Below are 19,196 nucleotides of genomic sequence, written 5' to 3' on the forward strand. Positions count from 1 at the left end.
TAGCACAATGGCTCCTCATCCCCAGGACCCTGACTGGGATCAAGCGGATTGCTGTGGCCGCTCCTGGTTCTTCGACTCCGTCGACGACTCCGTCCTCAACCTCGCCATGACCGACGATGACCAAACCGCCCAGGAACTCTAGCTCGCCATGAAGGGACTCTTCCGCGCCAACAAGCAATCTAGGGTGATCTTCCTCAGCCACGATTTCCACTCCATGCCGCAGGGTGACTCCTTCGTCGCCGAGTACTGCAGTCGCATGAAGACTCTCACCGACGCCCTTAGCGACGTCGGCTGTCCTATTCAGGAATCCTAGCTTGTCCTGAACCTCCTCCGTGGCCTCAACCCATGCTTCTCGAACACCACCGATGACATCGCCAGCTCCACCGTTGGCTTCCCATCCTTCGCCCAGGCGTGGGACATGCTCACCTTGAAGGAACTTCGCCTCGCCAACAAGGAGAAGGTCTCCAACTCCACCGCCCTTCTCGCTGGGAACTCTTCGTCGTCGTCCTCCTCCTCCAGCTGTACGGGCGGGTGTCGCCCGCCGTCTGGCTCTGCTTAGACCGACGGCAGTGGCGGCGCCCACGGCAGTAGCAACGGCGGCAACACAGGTGGCGGCAACGGCAAGAAGAAGTGGTAGCAGAAGAAGGGCGGCAGTGGCTTCCAGGCACCCTCGGGCGGCGGCAGTTCTCACGGCGGCGGGCCCCCATGGCCCACCAGCCCGTGGTTCTACTTCAGTCTGGAGGATGGCTCCTACGACGCCTTGGGTTTCCAGCAGGCCGGCGGTCAGGGCGGTGGGGGCTGGCGCGTTGGCACCCCTGGCCTCCTCGGCCCCCTTCCGCAGGCCCACGCCACCTACACCCCCGTTCAGGTGCCCCCTCAGGCGCCAACCTGGGACCAGGCAGGCTTGGTTGCCGTCTTGAACCAGATGGCACTGCAGAACGGCGGCTGGGTCGTTGACTTGGGTGCATGTGGTCACATGTCGTTCTTGGATGGTATTCTTCTTTCCTGCCTCCCTCCTTCTCACTCCTCCATTACTATCGGTAACAGTAACACCCTTTCCATCATGTATCGTGGCAACTCTACCACTACCTCCCACTTTCGCCTTAACAATGTCCTTGTTGTCCCTTCTTTAATTCGTAATCTGATTTTTGTTTGTCAGTTTACTAAGGATAATAACTGCACCATAGAGTTTGACGCTTTTGGTTTTTCTGTCAAGGTTTTTCCGACCAGACACGTGATTTTTCACTACAATAGCGCCAGCGATCTTTACAGCATGCCTCCAACATCCAGCTTTGCAGCGCCCCATGCCGGCCTCGCCATCTCCTCCAGTTTATGGCATCTTCATCTTCGTCATCCTAGTCCTACCGCCATCGCTACACTTAGATAGAATTCCTTCATTGCTTGTAATAAAGCCAGTCACACTCTATGTCATTCAGGTCAGTTAGAGAAACATGTGCAGTTACCTTTCTCTAATTCTAGCTCTCGCAGTTCTGCTCCTTTTGAGTTAGTTCACTGTGATGTTTGGACTTCTCCAGTAGCTAGCGTTTCTGGTTATCGCTTCTACCTAGTTATTTTGGATGACTTCTTGCATTTTTGTTAAACGTTTCCTCTAGTTCACAAGTCTGAAGTCGCCTCATACATCAGTGACTTCTGCGCCTATACTCATACATAGTTTAGTCTTCCCGTTCGCAGCATCCAGGCTGACCACGGGATCGAGTTTGTCAATAGGACTCTCACATCTTTCTTAACTTCTCAGGGTATCCACATGCGCCTCTTGTGTCCCTACACTTCTCCCCAGAATGGGAAAGCCAAGCATGTCCTCCGCACACTTAATAATTTCACTCGCACCTTGCTCATTCACGCCTCCATGGCCGCCCCATACTGGGTCGAGGCGCTCACCACCGCCACCTATCTTCTGAACCGGCGCCCTTGTTCTGCCGTTCAGAATGACATACCCTACCGCCTCCTCTACTCCCAGCCTCCCGAGTACTATCACTTGCGTGTCTTTGGTTGTCTTTGCTACCCCAACCTCTCAGCCACGACACGCCACAAGCTAGCTCCTTGCTCCGTAGCCTGTGTCTTCTTTGGTTATCCCTCGTCTCATAAGGGGTACCGTTGCCTTGACTTGTCCACCCGTCGAGTCATCATCTCTCGCCATGTTGTCTTTGACGAGTCCATCTTTCTCTTCTCCTCCCACCCTACTCACCCGTTGCAGCTCGACTTCCTTTTGTCGAGCCCCTCCGGTGTTCCTGCTTCCACCTCGATCGCTCCATCATCAGATGTTGAGCAGTTGCGGCCCTCACCAGTTGTTTTTCTAGAACTCACTGACGATGACCCCACCATCCTGTTACACGGGCCGACTGTGTACCTGCTCTGTCTGTAGGCAGGTTGCCACTCTCCACTGTGCTCCCGACTGCTCCGACCGCGACCTCAATGCTTCCGACTGTGACCGCGGCGCGTGCGGGCGTGTTCCCGACTACTCTGACCGTGACCGCGCCAGGCGTGGGTGCCGCCCCGACCGCTCCGACGAGTGCTCTGACCGGTTGGGCGAGCGCCCCGACCGCACCGGCGAGCATCCTGACCATCCCGGCAAGCGCCCTGACCTCACAGGCAAGCGCTCCGATCGGTCGGGCTAGCACCCCGACAGCACCGGCGAGTGCCCCGAACATCCAGGCGAGCGCCCCGATCGGACCAGTGCGCGCTCCGACCGGTCGGGCAAGCGCCCCGACCGCACCAACGCACGCCCCGATAGCAGTGGCGAGCACCTCGACCGCACTGGCGAGCGCTCCGATTGGTTGAGCGTTGTCGCCACCTGTCCCTCCATGCCTTGTCACTTGGTCTGTGACTGCGGCAATCCAGCGGGTCCACTACTAGGGTATGACAGCCTCAACTTCTTCTCCGCTCTCTCCGATTTCGGCAAACTATCGCAGTGCTCTAGCTGACGCCAACTGACGTGCTGCCATGGTAGACGAGTTTCAGGCCCTCATCGGCAATGACACATGGTGCCTCATCCCGCGGCCGCCTGGTGCTAGTGTCGTGTCGGGCAAGTGGATCTTCCGACATAAGTTCCATGCTGATGGGTCCCTCGCCTGGCACAAGATGCGATGGGTGGTTCGTGGCTTCTCCCAGCGTCACAACATCGACTACGACGAGACCTTCAGTCTAGTTGTCAAATCAACGATGATATGGATTGTCCTCAGCATCGCCACTTCTCAGCCTTGCTGATCCACCAGCTGGATGTGAAGAATGCGTTTCTTAATGGACACCTCCCGGAGACTGTTTACTGCCAGCAGCCTCCCAGCTTTGTCGACCCTGCCGCCCCCGATGACGTCTGTCTCCTGCAAAAGTCCTTGTATGGACTAAAGCAGGCCTCAAGGGCGTGTTACTAGCGGTTCGCCTCCTTCCTTCAACAGCTCATATATATATAGAGGTCACCCTCCCTCATTAGGGTGTGTGGTGTTTCCCATCTACTTCTCTACACATTCTCACCCCTAGGGGCACAAGGTGTGTAACTTTGTTGATATAGACACTCAAGAGCTAATCACACTCAAGAGCTAATCATACAGAGTTTGAGATTCAACAAAACTTGTGCAAGGAGTAACAAAAAAATTGCTGTTGAACAAACAAGGCAACTTCTACAAGAAATGTGTTGATCTATGATGAAAATTTTATGACACATTTATTCTCGTCATAGATCTATGACGTTTCTGGCTGAAAACGTCACAAAGTTTCACATTCGAGCAAATTTAGTGATAAAGGTACGGAACGTCATAAAAGTTGCCACTATAGCAAAAAATAAATCATCACTCACTGTTACAAGGTGGTTTTGTGACAACCTAAGATCCGCGAAAACGTCATAAACCAATTAGGATCCCACATGTAAGCATTTGTTGAAAAATAAGGTGTGCGAAAACGTCATAAACTGAGGGGGATCCCCCATGCAAGCATGAGTTGAGAAATAAAGTGTTCCATTTCATCGTAAAATCTAGCAAGGTCCCACAAGTCAGTCTGTGATAAAAAAGGGAGGAAAATAAAAAGGTAAGAGTGTCCAGAGCAGGGGTTGAACCTGTGACCTCTTGATTTAGATGAGTCAGCACTACCACTAAGACATAATGTAGTTTATGATTTTTGAACAAGACAACTCTTTTTATATTACAGTTCTAATAAGTGTGGTCTACTTCCCAGTTGCAGGCCAGAGCAACGGGTATATCTGCAACTGCGTACACTACAAGGGACTCACCGGCACGCTCCTGTTGGCTGTGGCAAAGACTTGAGCCTAGAGGTGTTGGTGCACAGATCTGCAACGGGTGGCAGGAATGGCACATACTAGCAGCGAAGGGAGGAGTAGGAGCTACGGTCAGGTCTGTCCCCTATTTTGTGCCGCTACTTTCCCCTTTCGTCAGAGGGAAGGGGATTTTCTGGAATTGGGGATTTGGGTTGAAGGTAGTAGATTGTGATTTCATCCTACACTTAGGTTTGCATGCGATTGGTGTTAGAAGTTGATAGGGCTATAGTTTATGAAGTCCAAACTAAACTTTGATTTCATGTTACAATGACTTTGTTGAAGATTTTGAGTATTCCATCATCTTCTTCCGTTGGTAGCTACTGCTTGGAGACATCTTCCTGCGACACTACCCATTGGCATCCTGAAAGCAAGTGTGATCATGGGTTGAGAGCAGTGGTGAAGTATTCTTGGACCTTTCTCAACCCTGGCTGTCGGTTTGCTTGCTGCCCACTGGGAATGGCTACCTGCTTCACAGAGATATTGGTTATGTGGTTTTATGTTACTATTGTCAACGACAATTTGTAAAGGGGTGTTTAATTTCCAGGATGAAAAGAAGCAATGCAGTTACATGACCTAGGTTGATCCAGAATGAAATGATAGGGCCTTTGGTGTTTTGGTGAAGCTCATGAAGAAGAAGGTGCAAGCTGAGGAGGATGCAAAGAAGTGGGAGGATGAATTGCCAAAAGCTAATAGTGACCTTAGAGAGATTAGCAATGAGCTCAAGACGGTGCTACAACAACTTTAGAAGGCTACTGCCGAGCTGAAGTTCATTGGGAATTATAGGCACAATGTCAAACTCGCGCACGTGCTACTTGCTTTATTTGTTGTAGTCGCAGGATTTATGCTTGGTGGCAAGCCTAATAAGTAGATGGTGAAGTTCGTAGCTATGGTGAACAATCTTAATGTAGTTTCCTTTGTCTATATTTGTGATGTTCCTATCCATAGTCAATCATATGGATTTTGTCTGAATTTGTCAATTTATGATGGTCCCGAGGCACTTGCAAAAAAAAGTTCTTTGTGAAGTTGTTATTCTTTTTACTCTAAGAATACGCTGGTGAAAAATTGATAAAAATATGGCAAGAAAGAAGTGACTTCTTAGGAGTCGAACACGAGACCACATGTTTGTGGTGGGCAATCCATACCACTAGACCAACTAGCTTTTATGGTTCTTTATGGAAATTAAAACGTGCCACCGAGGTGGGTGTTGCCTACTCCTCATAGCCGTTCATCTGCACATCGACGATTTAGATCGACTATTTGATGCCACGGCCTCGGCGATTGCCGTACCAGTTCCTATTCCCACGCATTCTTCGAGGAGCTAGTTGCCAACCTCGAGAGGCACCGGTTGCCTAGCTTCCCAGGGAAGGCGGCGCAACTTGCCATGGAAGGCGAGGAACTCCTTATTTAATCGCTATTTCCCCACCATCAGCATTGTCGGGGATAGATCCTCAGTACCCACAAGGAAGGAAGAAGACGGACTCCTACTAGGATTCCTCTGTAATCCTACTAGGACTCATACCATGTAATCCTACTAGGACTCCTCCTTGTAACCGACTAGTAATTCCACCGCCTGGAGTATATAAAGGAGGGCAGGGGTACCTAGATCGGCAGAACCCTCAAAACGACCGAGAGGTTCAGCACCAAACAACACCCAAGCGCAGGGCGCAATATACAACACCCCAAATAGGACGTAGGGTATTACACGATCTAGCGGCCCGAACCTGCCTAAATTGCATGCCTACGTGTACCATCGAGTTCTTGATTTCAGCAACACCCACCAACCAAAACTCTACCTTGGGTACTTCCCTTGATAGGTTGCCGAGTTTAAACACTCGGCAACTAGTGCGTCAGGTAGGGGCGATAGTCGAGATCATCGGGCGAGCTTAAAGGACCTCATCAGATGAAATCAATCTACTTGGTGTGTTGTTCATCGACCAATCAGCGACTCAGCATGTTCGTACGTCGTCGAGGCCAACATCATCAAATGTGATGGCTGCAGTCTTCAACAAGACCAACAGTTTCCTTTGAGGAGGAAATCAATTTGCATTTTTTTCTAGGTTCTGTTTCGAGGCGGACTCTCAATTCGGGACCGAGTTCGAATCAGAGTAAAAACCGCAAGCATCAAGGGGCAGCTACGCTGTCAAATCATGGAAGCCAAATCCTATCTGCTAGTTCAACAGAAGAAAATCAACGTATTCCAAGGTGGAGAAAAGCAATGCTGCTTCAATGTGTCGCACAACGCAAAGCCCACACTCCGATTAAAAAGCTATCGCTGTGCATACAGGAGCAAACAAATATGTTGTGGTTCCTCTACGAGCGCACGAAGGAGCCCAACAGTCCAAGACGGATTCCTATTCGGCAAGATGGAGTTGAGGCCGTATCAAAATCTCTACAAAATCGAGATCCACTCCGAAGCATAGTCCGAATAGAGCAAGATGCGTGCCGTAGAATTCCTACCCTGTCTCCATTTTGTCGTTGACCAATTTAAGAAGTTGTGGCCATGAAGTCAGAGAAAGAGCTAGATAGAAGAAGAGACATGCAAGCAGCGCAAGCAGTGAGATGAGGCATTGAGGATCTGCCGTTGATTTCTATACGGCTGAAAATCCAATTGGCCGGTAATTACTACACGCACATAGAAGCCACCAGCAAGGGTCAAGCTATGACTACTTCGACTACGCTGTGATGCTCGCCAATGAAAATTTTGACTAGTCATCTCGACTAGAAAACTAGTCGGGGCAGACTTCACACCATCGACTACTTCGACCAATCGTCTCGACTAGAAAACTAGTCAAGGACAGCCTACTTCGACTACTTGTCTTGACTAGAAAACTAGTCAAGGACGGACTACTTCAACTACTCGTCTCGAGTAGAAAACTAGTCGAGGGTGGGTTCCACGTGATCAACAACTAGTCGGAATCGACTCCGACTAGTTAGCTCCATCAACAATCGACAGGGCTTCGTCGACAATCGTCCATAAATCAAGCTAAGTCACTTTTTTATTTATTTTTCGACTTGTTTTCCACATGCAAGGCAACGCGCCGAGTACTTTTGTGTACGCCTCTCAACGGAAATTACCCTCCAGAGCTACACTTTTGCCAACTATTCCTGGGACATGTTGACCGAAGCCACAGGCTTGGTACACCAAATTACAGAAGCTGCGGCCATGGGTTTGGTGCACTGAGTTTTGGAGGCACCGTCATAGGTTTGGTACATTGAATTTTGGAGGCAATAGCCACATATTTGATGCACTAAATACTGAAGGCTCACAACGGTTATACCCTAAGGAGGCACAAATCTTATGCGCACAGCACGCGCTCTATTTGTCGGAGGGCAGCAAACTCTTGTGCACAACACGCGCTCTACTCGCCGGAGGGTAGCAAACTCTTGCGCGCAATCGCGCTCTCTTTTTGTTGCAACAACAACTACTCATTTTTGTCTTCTTTTAAGGTCACTACTCTACTCGAGCAGAACATGCCTTAATTCGTGAAAGCCTCAAATCATCTGTCATGCCTAAATGCTTGCACACATACACGAGACAAAGATCTCAGCTGTGCAAACGGCAGTGCCCGTACGCATACAAGAGACAAAGATCTCGCCACACAGTGGCTATGGCTAAACAGAGACTGAAAGTCTAAACGTAATAGGCTAACTACTCGGGAGATATATGACCGAAACAAGACCATGACACGAAACATTTATATTCAGCACTGAATAAATTTCAGTAGTTTTCAATATTCTATAAATATGCTACATAATGCATGCATCTCTTTTTACAGGTCAAGCTTCGATGATGACGCTCCAGGACGCTTAACGTACCACCAAAGGCATAGCTAGTTCCCAAACTCAGGGGCTAAGTGCCAATTACTACTCGGAAATATTTCGAGTGGCTCCGCTAGTTCCCAAACTCGGGGGCTAAGCGCCAATTACTAGTCGGAATATCTCCAATGGCTCAGCTAGCTTCCAAGCTTAGGGGCTAAGCACTAATAACTACTCGGCGTGGCTTACACGGCTCACCTGGTGCATAAGCTCAGGGGTTGGACGCTATAAAACTACTCGGATGATGACTTGCATGAAGACTAAGATACCCTTGTATTGATTATTCAATTAATCCAAGGCTCGGGGGCTGATAAGCTACACCCATCAGTTGATTTTTTCAAGATGAAGGAAGATTCAAGATATTATTGACCCTTAGCCTGATTCTTCGATTCAACCTAAGGCTCGGGAGCTACTCCATATGGAGTGCGACTTTCGCCACCCTCCATATATGAAGACTACAATCAAAGGTCTTGAGCACATCATAGCCTTATGGCAGCTTTGAGGATCTTTGAAGGTTAAGCCAAACAAAGTACTCGAGGAGCACTAAAACTACTTGGCGAGAATCTGAAAAGTACTCGAAGACTATTGCATTCAACTATGAAGCGCTCGGGGGCTTGTCAGGGATAGATCCCAAATACCCACAAGGAAGGAAGAAGACGGACTCCTACTAGGATTCCTCTATAATCCTACTAGGACTCATACCATGTAATCCTACTAGGACTTCTCCTTGTAACCGACTAGTAATCCCGCCCCCTGGAGTATATAAAGGATGGCAGGGATATCTAGATCGGCAGAACCCTCAAAACCACAGAGAGGTTCAGCATCAAACAACCCCAAGCACAAGACGCGATATACAACACCCCAAACAGGACGTAGGGTATTACGTGATCTATCGGCCTGAACCTGTCTAAATCGCATGCCGACGTGTACTATCGAGTTCCTGATTTTGGTGACACCCACCAACCTAAACTCTACCTTGGGTACTCCCTTGGTAGGTTTCCGGATTTAAACACCGATAAGCGTCATAACCAGTTCCACTACCATCTCGTCCCCAACGCGCGCGCCTCACCCTAGCAGCTCGGCCGATGCCATGAAGCCATCTGTCCCCCCCTCGGCCCTCACCTCCTCCGGCTCCCCGTCACGCCGCCTATCCCCCACCAGCTCCCCCTCGTGCATCGAGCGATCCTGTGGTGGGTTATTGCCGTGCTCCCGTGAGGGGTTGTTGCCGTGCTACCGCTACGCCGCCACCTGCAACTTCGCGGCAGTGCTATGGCGCTACGTCCACGCGGTGGGGTCGTCCTGCTACAGCGGCGCTTCCGCGTGGGGATCCTGCTCCGACGTCGGCAACCTCGGGTGGCTATTGCGCTCATCGTCGGGAATGATGCCGACCTCAACCCGCTGTCGCTCACGGATGGTCGCCACGGGGCCGCTGGGGGCTCCATGACGTGTTCCCAGCCTCCTCCTGCAGTGGGGGTGGCTTCCTCCACCCCCGCGCCCTCATCGCTGCCTTGGAAGTTGACCTTGACGGTGACCCTTCCAGCTGATGCTTTCGACTCCGACTCCGACTCCGACTCCCAGACTGAGATGAACTCGTTTGACGATTGTCGCCGCAGCTACTAGACGCCCTTCCCCCAGGGCGACACTCTGTGCGTCTTCCGTCACGCTGACAACACCTTCGTGTGCCCCATCTGCCGCAGCACGAGGCATCAGTCGAGGATCCTAAATGAAGTCAAGGACCATGTCCTAGGGATGGCAAAGTCCGCGCCCTTGAGGGGCGAGAACAAGAAGAAGTGAAGCTGCCACCGCGTCATGGCCCAGAACGAGGGGTGGATGGTGTGAGCGAGCCACACCGGTGGAAGATCAATGCTGTTATCTTTCTATGCTATTAATTAGTAACTTTAGATTTCGTTGGAACACTAGCCATCTTTTTCTATGCTGTTATATTTTGTTTGTAAGATCAATGGACTGTTTCCTATTTTCCTGCTCTGTTTGCCCTGTCTTCATGCTTTGTTTGCTCTGTTTCCTCTCCCTCACCCTTAATGTGATTGTAGTTGGAATAGTGCATCAATTTTTTTAAGGTTGAAATCCAATATGAGACGAACATTAATAAATAATGTAATCCTATTTGGCTCTCTCTCAAAATCAAGGAAATCCTTGCTCACCTTGGCAAAATTCAAACCATTTTTCCAACAAAGGATCCAACATTTTGATCCGTCCTATTCACTTTTCTTATAACGGATCATACGCCTGTACATATTTTTCCCAAAAATTGTAATGAATTCTAATTTGTACCTGAGGATTAACGTGGCAACCGTCCACGTTCCAGCTCCATGTAATGTCACATCCTCCATGTCCATGCAGCCGGTCGTCCTTGGTTCTCGTGTAGGCATGGTTACTTGAAACCAATTTATGCTATTCCCTCATTTAATTCTTAATGGGTCGTTCTCCTACTCGCATGCCCCGAGAAATCAAGATTGATCAAATTTTATGTTTCATTTAATGAGAATGTAATTGGAATAGTGCATCTATTTTTTGAGAGGTTGAAAATCAAAATGGGATGATTATTAACAAATATTGTGATCCTATTTGGCTCTCTCTCAAAAGCAAGGAAATCCTTGCTCACCTTGCCAAAATTCAAACCAAGCATCTTTTTTCCAATAAAGGATCGCAAATGGTAGTCCAGCCTATTCAATTTTCCGACAACGGACCATATGCCTGATTGATGTTAATATAATGCATAAGAAGACCATAAAATTTTTCTTGCATTGATTACAAAAGGATTAAGGTAGCATAAAAGTTCACATAACATCTTCATGATTTATCTTGCAGTGAGAGCACTAACAAAAAAGGATTTAGGCTGCATCTTCTCCTTTTGGGATGATTCCATTGCGTCGAGGTGGCATTGGACGTCGGTCCTTAGCACCTCCAATGCCCTGACAAACACCAGCAGCTCGTCCGCCCCCTAGAGCTTCCATGTCCACCTCCCACCAGTTTTGTTTCACTGCGCTTGTCTAAGCCGTTAGGATGTTCGACCATGCGACAGCCTGACGCACCCTTTCTGCCTCAGCTAGGAAAGCGGTCTCCTCCACCTCCCACTTCATTCCGTCAACCCTAGCGGCAGCCTCCTCCGCCGTTTCATAACAAGCTGGAGATGGTGAGCTATGGATCTCAGGGAGGTAGGTGCGGAGGATGGAGTTGGCGATGGGTGCTCCGTAGGCTTTGGGCTCACCGGTAGGGGAGAACACGATGACGGTGACGTGGGCACCGACCTCCTGGGAGAGGTCTTTTGCCATGGAGAAGAGTGTGTTGGTGCGCTCTGAGAAGCTTGTCTGGCTCTGAGCCATGCTGGTGGATTTGGTCATGAGGACGAGCAGCTCGTCAGGCGGTGGTGGAGATTGGAAAGATGCGGGGAGGAGAGCAGAGGCAATGAATAACATGGGATTTCTTTTGTGCCTTAAATAGGTAGCAGAGTATAGAGGACTATCACCTTATATAAGAAGATACACAATGTAAGTTCCTCTATTTTGAAATAGTAATGAACAAACCATGACTGTTCTTTTTAGATCGCATTTTTAAGTACACATATATGATACATCCCCATAGATCCACACTCATACAGTGGTACAGGCGCGCACACACACAACAACGAAACCATACACATTTGAAATACTAAACTAGTGCACTGTCACCAGGCACCGACAGGCTAAAACTACTGATCCAGACGATACAAATAAAGCCATCTCTGTTACACCAAAGTGTCACAACACACAAAAGCAATGCATCAGACACGAACAAGGCAACGAGGAGACAATAGACACGGTCATGGAGATGGATATGGCATAAGCTTATTCCAGCATACCTGCTGCAGCATAGAATGCAGCAAAATGAGGGTTGCTGCGGAGATAGTCATCCAATGCACGATGCCTAGCCTTTGGGTCCAGGGTAACACGACCCGAGTGACCAATGCCACTAGCATGCTGCAGGATGTCACGAATATGCCACGTCTGGTGGGTAAGAAAGCACCAAGGGCACACAAAAGCGATCATTACGAAGCACACGAGTGTAACTGTGGTCCTGCGGCCAAGCGAACTCAGATTTCTTCGGCTCCTCTGTTTCATCCTCGTCTGCTTCTTCCATGTCATACAGATCATATGGATCAATGAAGCCTGGCTACTGCGGAGGTGGCACACTATCGAAGTTGCCTGCTTCGTTCGCTTGCTCTGTTCGCTTGACCAGCCATCATCCTACAGATACTTACCAACAGAACTAAAAATGATAAGCAATGACCACAAGCAATGATGATAACCTGTAAACAAGATGTAGAAGCTATAAGCTCACCTCTCACAGGACGCAGAACAAAGTATGTTGCCTAGCACAACCACTAACAATGCATGTAAGATGAAGAGCCGATGAGCAAAGGCCTTAGGGGCGCGTCTATTTATTGAAGCACCATGACCTATCAATAACACAGTGCACCTTCTCCCAGCTGATGCCTCACGGGATTACAGTAGCCATGAAAATACATGGTATGCTCGGAATATGCAGACCTACATTGATCAGGAATCCTACCACAAGTATAGGGCGAAATATGCAGGCTTTCATTCATGGGTAGGCATGCAAAATATTCAGCGGGTACATGAGTTAGGATAAAAAGAAGGAAAATCTTGACATCCACATGAGTTACAAAATAGATGCGTAGGCATTATAGTTGGAGAAACCAGCTGTTTCCCTTTGTGGTCAGCGACTGGAAACGCACCCAGGTTCACTGAAGTGTGGGCCTCTTCTAGATATTTGTCTTCCGCCTATGTTGTATGCAAAGATGAAATGCACTCAACTTCACTAACAAATGGGTCCAATAAGAGCGCACAATCTTATTAGTGACCTCGCAACAAGTGCAGCTTACCAAATTTTCATTTCACGCCTAGGAACTTGAAAGCGGGATATTCAAATTCTGTATTCCCTCACCTCCCCCCAAATAGTAAAAATATGGCTACTGCAGTGCCCTTCCAAACTCCCACCTTGTATTTTCAAAATCAGCACTCTCCTCTCTATTGTAAAGCCGAACTAGATCTGCGGTGGCAGATGACCTCGACGGTCAAGGGGTACCTCAGAAGCGGTGGCAAGCTCCACGGGTGGCAGGTATCAAGGTGCGGCATGGGTGGCGGCACTCTTGGAGGAACATCTCAGCATCCTTGCAGCAGCTGCGCCCATGCTTGCGCAGTTGAGCAGTTGAGCGAGGATGTTGCGCAAGCACCGGCTGTCCCGTCCAACCATGCACCACTGCATCTTCGAGCTCCACAAGAGAGAATCTCATTTCTTTTCTATGTAGTCCCCTCCAATTTTCTGGATCTACATCTACTTCATCAGAGAGCACTCTGCTCAAGTTTATTTCTGTCTGGAGTAGAGCCTAGTTACGCCTACCCCATACTGCTAGTATTTCTTTAGCGAAAAGTAAATTTCTCAGTGTATTATGTTAGATTTGGGATCCTTCTCTTACATTGGATGCTCTAGATCTATCTGCAAGGCCAGCATCTGCATTTCTATGGTCATGGTATATTCTATTCTTATATCTAAGATAATTGACCAAATACTTATTGTGCAGGGCCTAGTATCACGTTCCTACATTGCTAAAATTCAATCACATGTCGTTGTATGTAACTAAACAACTGACTATCCTACTCGTGTATTCTTTACTTTATTTAGTTGCTTTGTTTAAGATTGGAGTTTGACTTCTGCTCCTTTCATTTGTAGGCTAAAATATTGAAAAAAATCCTTGAGGTTGTAGTACCAAATTCTGGTCCTCATGATTTACAGTTAAGTCCCTTCCTTAATTATGTGGCCGATGCAGCCAGCCTCAGCTACAAGCTCAAGATCTAATATTTCTTTGGAAGGGCTACAAGAAGCTGTAGAACTAAGCAACAAGTTGTTAAACAGGAACAAATGTTGCAGAACTAAGACAACAAGTTGTTGAACATGAGTAAATGTTGAGCGACTTGAAGATGAAGGCACAAGCTTCAGATGCAGCAATGAAAATGCAATCTGAGGAGATTGAGAGTTTGAAGAAAGTAGTAAGAGAAACTGCGTACCTCCTTCGTCAACTGCTAAACTTCAGAGGGTAAGGTCAATGTGTTTCTTAGACATCTGCTCATGTCCTCCCAGCTACTTCTGCTGGTTTGTGAGTATTGTGGTTTGTGCTCAATGTGTTTCTAGGCTAGCTTTGTTCTTGGTCAGAGAGATATCATGTGTAGTGATTTGTGATCTCTTAGGGACAATATGCTTGTGCTTGTTCTTTGATCATGAATAATAATGTGTGAAGTTTGATGAGAAACATTTATTTGTATGTGTGGTATGGAAAGATTATCTGTGCTATCAATTACCGAATTAATCTAAGATAGGTCGTTACTTTCAAATTTTAGCATGAGGTTCTAGTTAATTAACCAATCTAGGTAGGCACCTATTCTAAGCAAGCATGTTGTTCAAGACATTTTATTCCAAGCATCATCATTAAGATAATCATTCTCTGTTCCACTTTTTACTCAGTGCAGCACAGTGATCAAGCAGTCTCAAACTGTGAAAGGCAGATGATTCGAATCGAGTTTTCAAACCTTGGAAGGTGAACCTAACCCCACGACATTGCGTACCACGACGGGTCCACACATGTTAGCCATCCCCATCAATCCTCGAGCATGTGGACAAGGCCTACTTCCCTTGGATACAAGGCCCCATGGTCCCGGAACGTTGCCGTATCGTGACTGCACTTTTACCCACATGATGCACCAGGGGAAACTCCGTTCCAGAGATAGTAGGGATAAAGCCATGCCCTGGTTCAATCAGGTACAAGGCTTCCCTATCCCATACTAGGTATGAGATTAGTACTTTCAAACACTTGACCACGAACACCGACACATTTTGGCCTTCGCATTTTTATTGCTAGATAGATGGGGCAATCCACCAATTCAGACCAAAAGCCCAGCCCCGCCCGTCATCCTTATGGTTGTAGCATAAGTAAGCAAGCAATTCCTATAACTCGCGAGTGACAGGAAATCACTCGACTTTTACCGAGTCCTATTTAGCATTGCAGCTACTCGACCTATCATACTAGTGTTCAAACATAAGTACCTGAGATCATGCAACTAAGTTTTCAATCAACTCCTATGAACTTAAATACACAAACACAAGGAGCATAGATATTGCATGAACTTTAAATCAGGGTTATGCTCCAGGGCTTGCCTTCCTGATCTAGGTTAGTGGGAAGCTCATTGGAAGCCTGGGTTGCTCAGCCTCGACTTAATGCAGCTCTGCAGGTGCCTCCTCGGTCATCTGAAGCGGCTCATAAGTTCCATCTGCAATATTCGCTTCTACACAAGATGCATATGCAACAATTCAAGATTTCACGATTTCATATGCAAGATGCATTTCAAAAGATATTATTGCAGAAGTGTAAAGCTTACAATGACCACATGCACCTAGACAAGATTTAAACTTAAGTTGTTTGTAAGGTAAAGTGCTTTCGTGTTTTAAACCCCAGGTTTGATTTGATGGTGATTGCGTACACATATAAGGTTTTAACATCTTAGACTTCGCAAAGAAAGGTGGGGGTTATTTTGGGGTTGCTTAACATTCATTTGGAAAGCTATCATGTTTCTGAATTCTTAAACAACTTAATGTAACATTTACCATATTAAATGTATTACTCACATGCATTTAATTAAGCAAGTTAAAACATGTAGCAACCAGAAGCTAGTATTTTTCCTAGATAAACAGAGGCATCAAGAACCTAACAAAAGTGATCTTGCATTTTTATCTATTTCCTTCCATTTATAGAGCATATAACAAGATCACACCTAGCATTCAAGCATTTAACTCAACTCAGTGAGTTTCACAACTAAACTGGTGTTGCAAAATTTCTATTCAAAACAAGCATGCCAAAATTAAATCCACCAAGGTGGATTCATATTTTTCTCATTTTTCCATGATTTATAAAGCATTGATTAGTTTAAACACAAAAATAAAATCCTAAGGGAAAAACACAACAGTAACAAAACCATTTTTCTTTAAAACTACTCATCACTAGGAGTCTAACAATGTTAGATTTGTATTTTTCGCATTTTTCTACATTTACTTATGCATTTCCAAAGTTTCAGCCTTTCTAAATCAAAAGAAAAACAGAAAATATAAATATTTCACGCTCAGGCCCCTGAAAAGATTTGGGGACTTGCAATGTCACCCCTGGGGCTCAGCCGGCGGCTTGCCAGCATCAATCCGGCGAGCGGTGGCACTGCTAGGGTTAGGGAAGGGCATGGGGGTGCTTAGGGGCTCACAGCGAAGAGATGCACTAAGGGGCTCAGGGGCGAAGGCAGCTCGACGGCGGCAGTTCACAGCGAGGTCTCTAGCGCGGCAGAGGAGCTTCTTCTCCAGCAACGGCAGAGGCACGGGTGGCCAAAGGGTGGCTCGAGAGGCTCGAGTGGAGTGCGCGTGGTGCACCTGCGGGCTCAGTGGGTGGCAGGGATGGTCGGAGGGTGGAGCTTGGCGGTGAGGTGCGTGGTGGTGCTCTGGTTCTGTTGGTGGCAGGAGAGGTGGCACGGTGAGGCGCCAGTGAGGCTTGGGGCGCCTTTTATAGCGGGCCGAGGGCGAGGGAACTTAAGGATGCCTCGGTGCTCGACGACGACTGGGGGAGGGAAAGAGGGTGGTGGGCGACTGGCGTAGGCGTGGCGGGCTTGGTGATTGGCCGATGATGGCATGGCATGCGTGGGTGAGCTCCGAGGGTTGGTGGGGCAGTATATGCGGGCGGAGAGGATCTCTTGGTCGCGTGCAAGGATTGGTCGGGGGAGGGGCGCTCGTTTTGTCCCATCACCGGCAGCATTGGCCGATAGTGGAGCTGATGGCGCGCGGAGACTTGGCCCCCTGGGCGCGGGCGCGGACAGAGGCGCGCATGAGGAGTGGCTGGAGCAGATCTTTGCCTTGTGCGGAGGAAGATGGCGTCGGCCGGTGACTGGGCGAGTGCCGGGGCCATCGGGTCGTGTCACCAGTGAGGGTTGGCCGGCCTTCCTCGAACGCTGAGGCACCGCATGGCGTGGCACGACGTGCCGGGGCATGGTGATCGCGCTTTGCATATGGGGTGCGACGCGGTGGCGTGCAGGGAAAGTGTGTTTGAAGCCAGTTTGCGCTGAAATTTGAAACCAAACTTCAAAATTTTCAAAACTAGAAGTTGTTGTTGAAACTTTAGGCTACAAACTCTACAAAAGCTTCAGGTGCAAAACTTGGCTAGATTGGAAGATAAAAGAGTGTGAACTTTGGAAGAACGCGGGTTTAAAGAGATAGGTTGAAACTTGAATGAAGTTTGAATTTTGGCTGAACTTTGACCTAAAATTTGAACAGCTTCCACTCTAAACTAGTGAAAGATCAAATAGCAAAAGTTGTTTGTTTTGAAAAGTTCTACAACTTTTATATTAGCAAAAAGTTGAGTTGTTATATAAAATTTGAATTTAACAACTACCCCCCAAAAGAACTTTTTAAGGCATTTTTTGGACATTTGAAAATTTGAAAAGTTTCCAAAAGTTGGGATTTGGTGTTTCGAATGTTTTTCTACCTTCCCAACCTAGTTTGCTTGTTTTTCACACTTAGTTCCTTATTTGACTTAGTTTGACTTTGATTTGCCCCTTTTGTGAGATTTCAAGTGTTAAGTGCCTTCGAAATTCAAACATGGCAAGGTCTAGAGTGTTAAGTGTGATTTGTACCCTTAATTCCTCTAATTAACCTTTTGCAAGGTTCCCTAAAAACTAGGGATATTACAATTTGGGCCTAAATCAATCTATGACGACAACAATTATTGGGCTCGGCACAACAATTTGGGCCTAAATCAATCTATGACGATAACAATTATTGGGCTAAGAATCGGATGTAATTAAATCTATGATGAAACAGTTCGTCACAACTGTCATGCCACATCAAACTGTGGTCCGATGTGGCATGCTACGCAGGAGCCAGTTTATGATAACATGTGGGATGAATTTTCATTCGTCATTATCTTAGTGACGCACCGAAATAAGGAACGTCACTCGTCGCGGTTTATGACGCTCGAAAGTGGGTCGTATTTCGTAAATAAAATCGTAAGGAACATAAATGTGGAAATGGATTCGAAATCTGAAACTTAGTGAGGAAGTTATCATCTCTCAAAGAAAACTGAACAAAGTAACTGAGATGGCATGATTTGCTCCATGTGACGATAAGAAGTCAGTATGCTACTCCTACAACTCTTCTTGCATGCACACAATTTGCTCTCTGCGCGCGGGGTGTGCTTCTCCTAGCGCTCTGATTGCATGCACGTGATTAGCTCCTATATATATTGACAAGATCTACAACTTTATAATTCAAAATATTTTGATTTGAAGCCATCTTGTGCCAAAGTTATCAATACAATGTTCAGATCTAGAACTTCAGATATTAACATTGTATTGATTATTTTGGTACCAAGATTGATTCAAATCAAAATATTTTGAATTACAATGTTCTGGATCTCATCAAGATATACAATTTTTATATTAATTTTATCTCCATCCGAGTTGATATGAAAAATTTACGGTTTTTAAAAATATGCTACATAGAGAGGGAACATATCGCCAACTGAATTGGTGGTAAGGTGGCTGCAAGAGAGACATTCCACCAATCCAAATGGCTATGTAGGTACATATTTGTAATTTTTTTATTCGAACATATATTTTACAAAACATTAAAATAGAAAATGTGAAAATAAAAAAAAAATCCTCGAGAGAGGTGATGCCAGGGAACGTATATGGTGCAAATTATCTACCCCGTGCAAGCTTGGAAACTATGAATCAAGACCATAAGATGCTAATCCAGTAGATAGGGTTAGTGGTGGGATTATTTTGTAGTTAAGCCCCCCACCCGTCGGCCACTTGCCACTTTTACATCCGGTCCTATTGTGTTGGCCTTCGGGATCGGAGTAATGATTAATAGGGACAGTCGGGGGCATAAGATCTGCACCTTGTGTAGACAGGTCAAACCGAGCTGAACCCACCGGTCAGACCGGTTGGATCAAGTCCTCCAATGAAGATTGAACTTCACCATTGCGTAT

The 19,196-nt window shown here is 47.1% G+C and overlaps 1 protein-coding gene across 1 annotated transcript; it reads right to left on the reverse strand.

The window, feature by feature from the left end:
• Window positions 1-11,112: 11,112 nt before the first annotated feature.
• LOC105913743 lies at window positions 11,113-11,445 on the reverse strand. The gene has a single exon (XM_012843603.1). It carries the CDS (start codon window positions 11,443-11,445, stop codon window positions 11,113-11,115), a length of 333 nt encoding a protein of 110 aa, XP_012699057.1.
• Between the last annotated feature and the right edge of the window lie 7,751 nt (window positions 11,446-19,196).

Source organism: Setaria italica, chromosome II, assembly GCF_000263155.2.
Source record: "Setaria italica strain Yugu1 chromosome II, Setaria_italica_v2.0, whole genome shotgun sequence".
Classification (NCBI taxonomy): Eukaryota; Viridiplantae; Streptophyta; class Magnoliopsida; order Poales; family Poaceae; genus Setaria; species Setaria italica.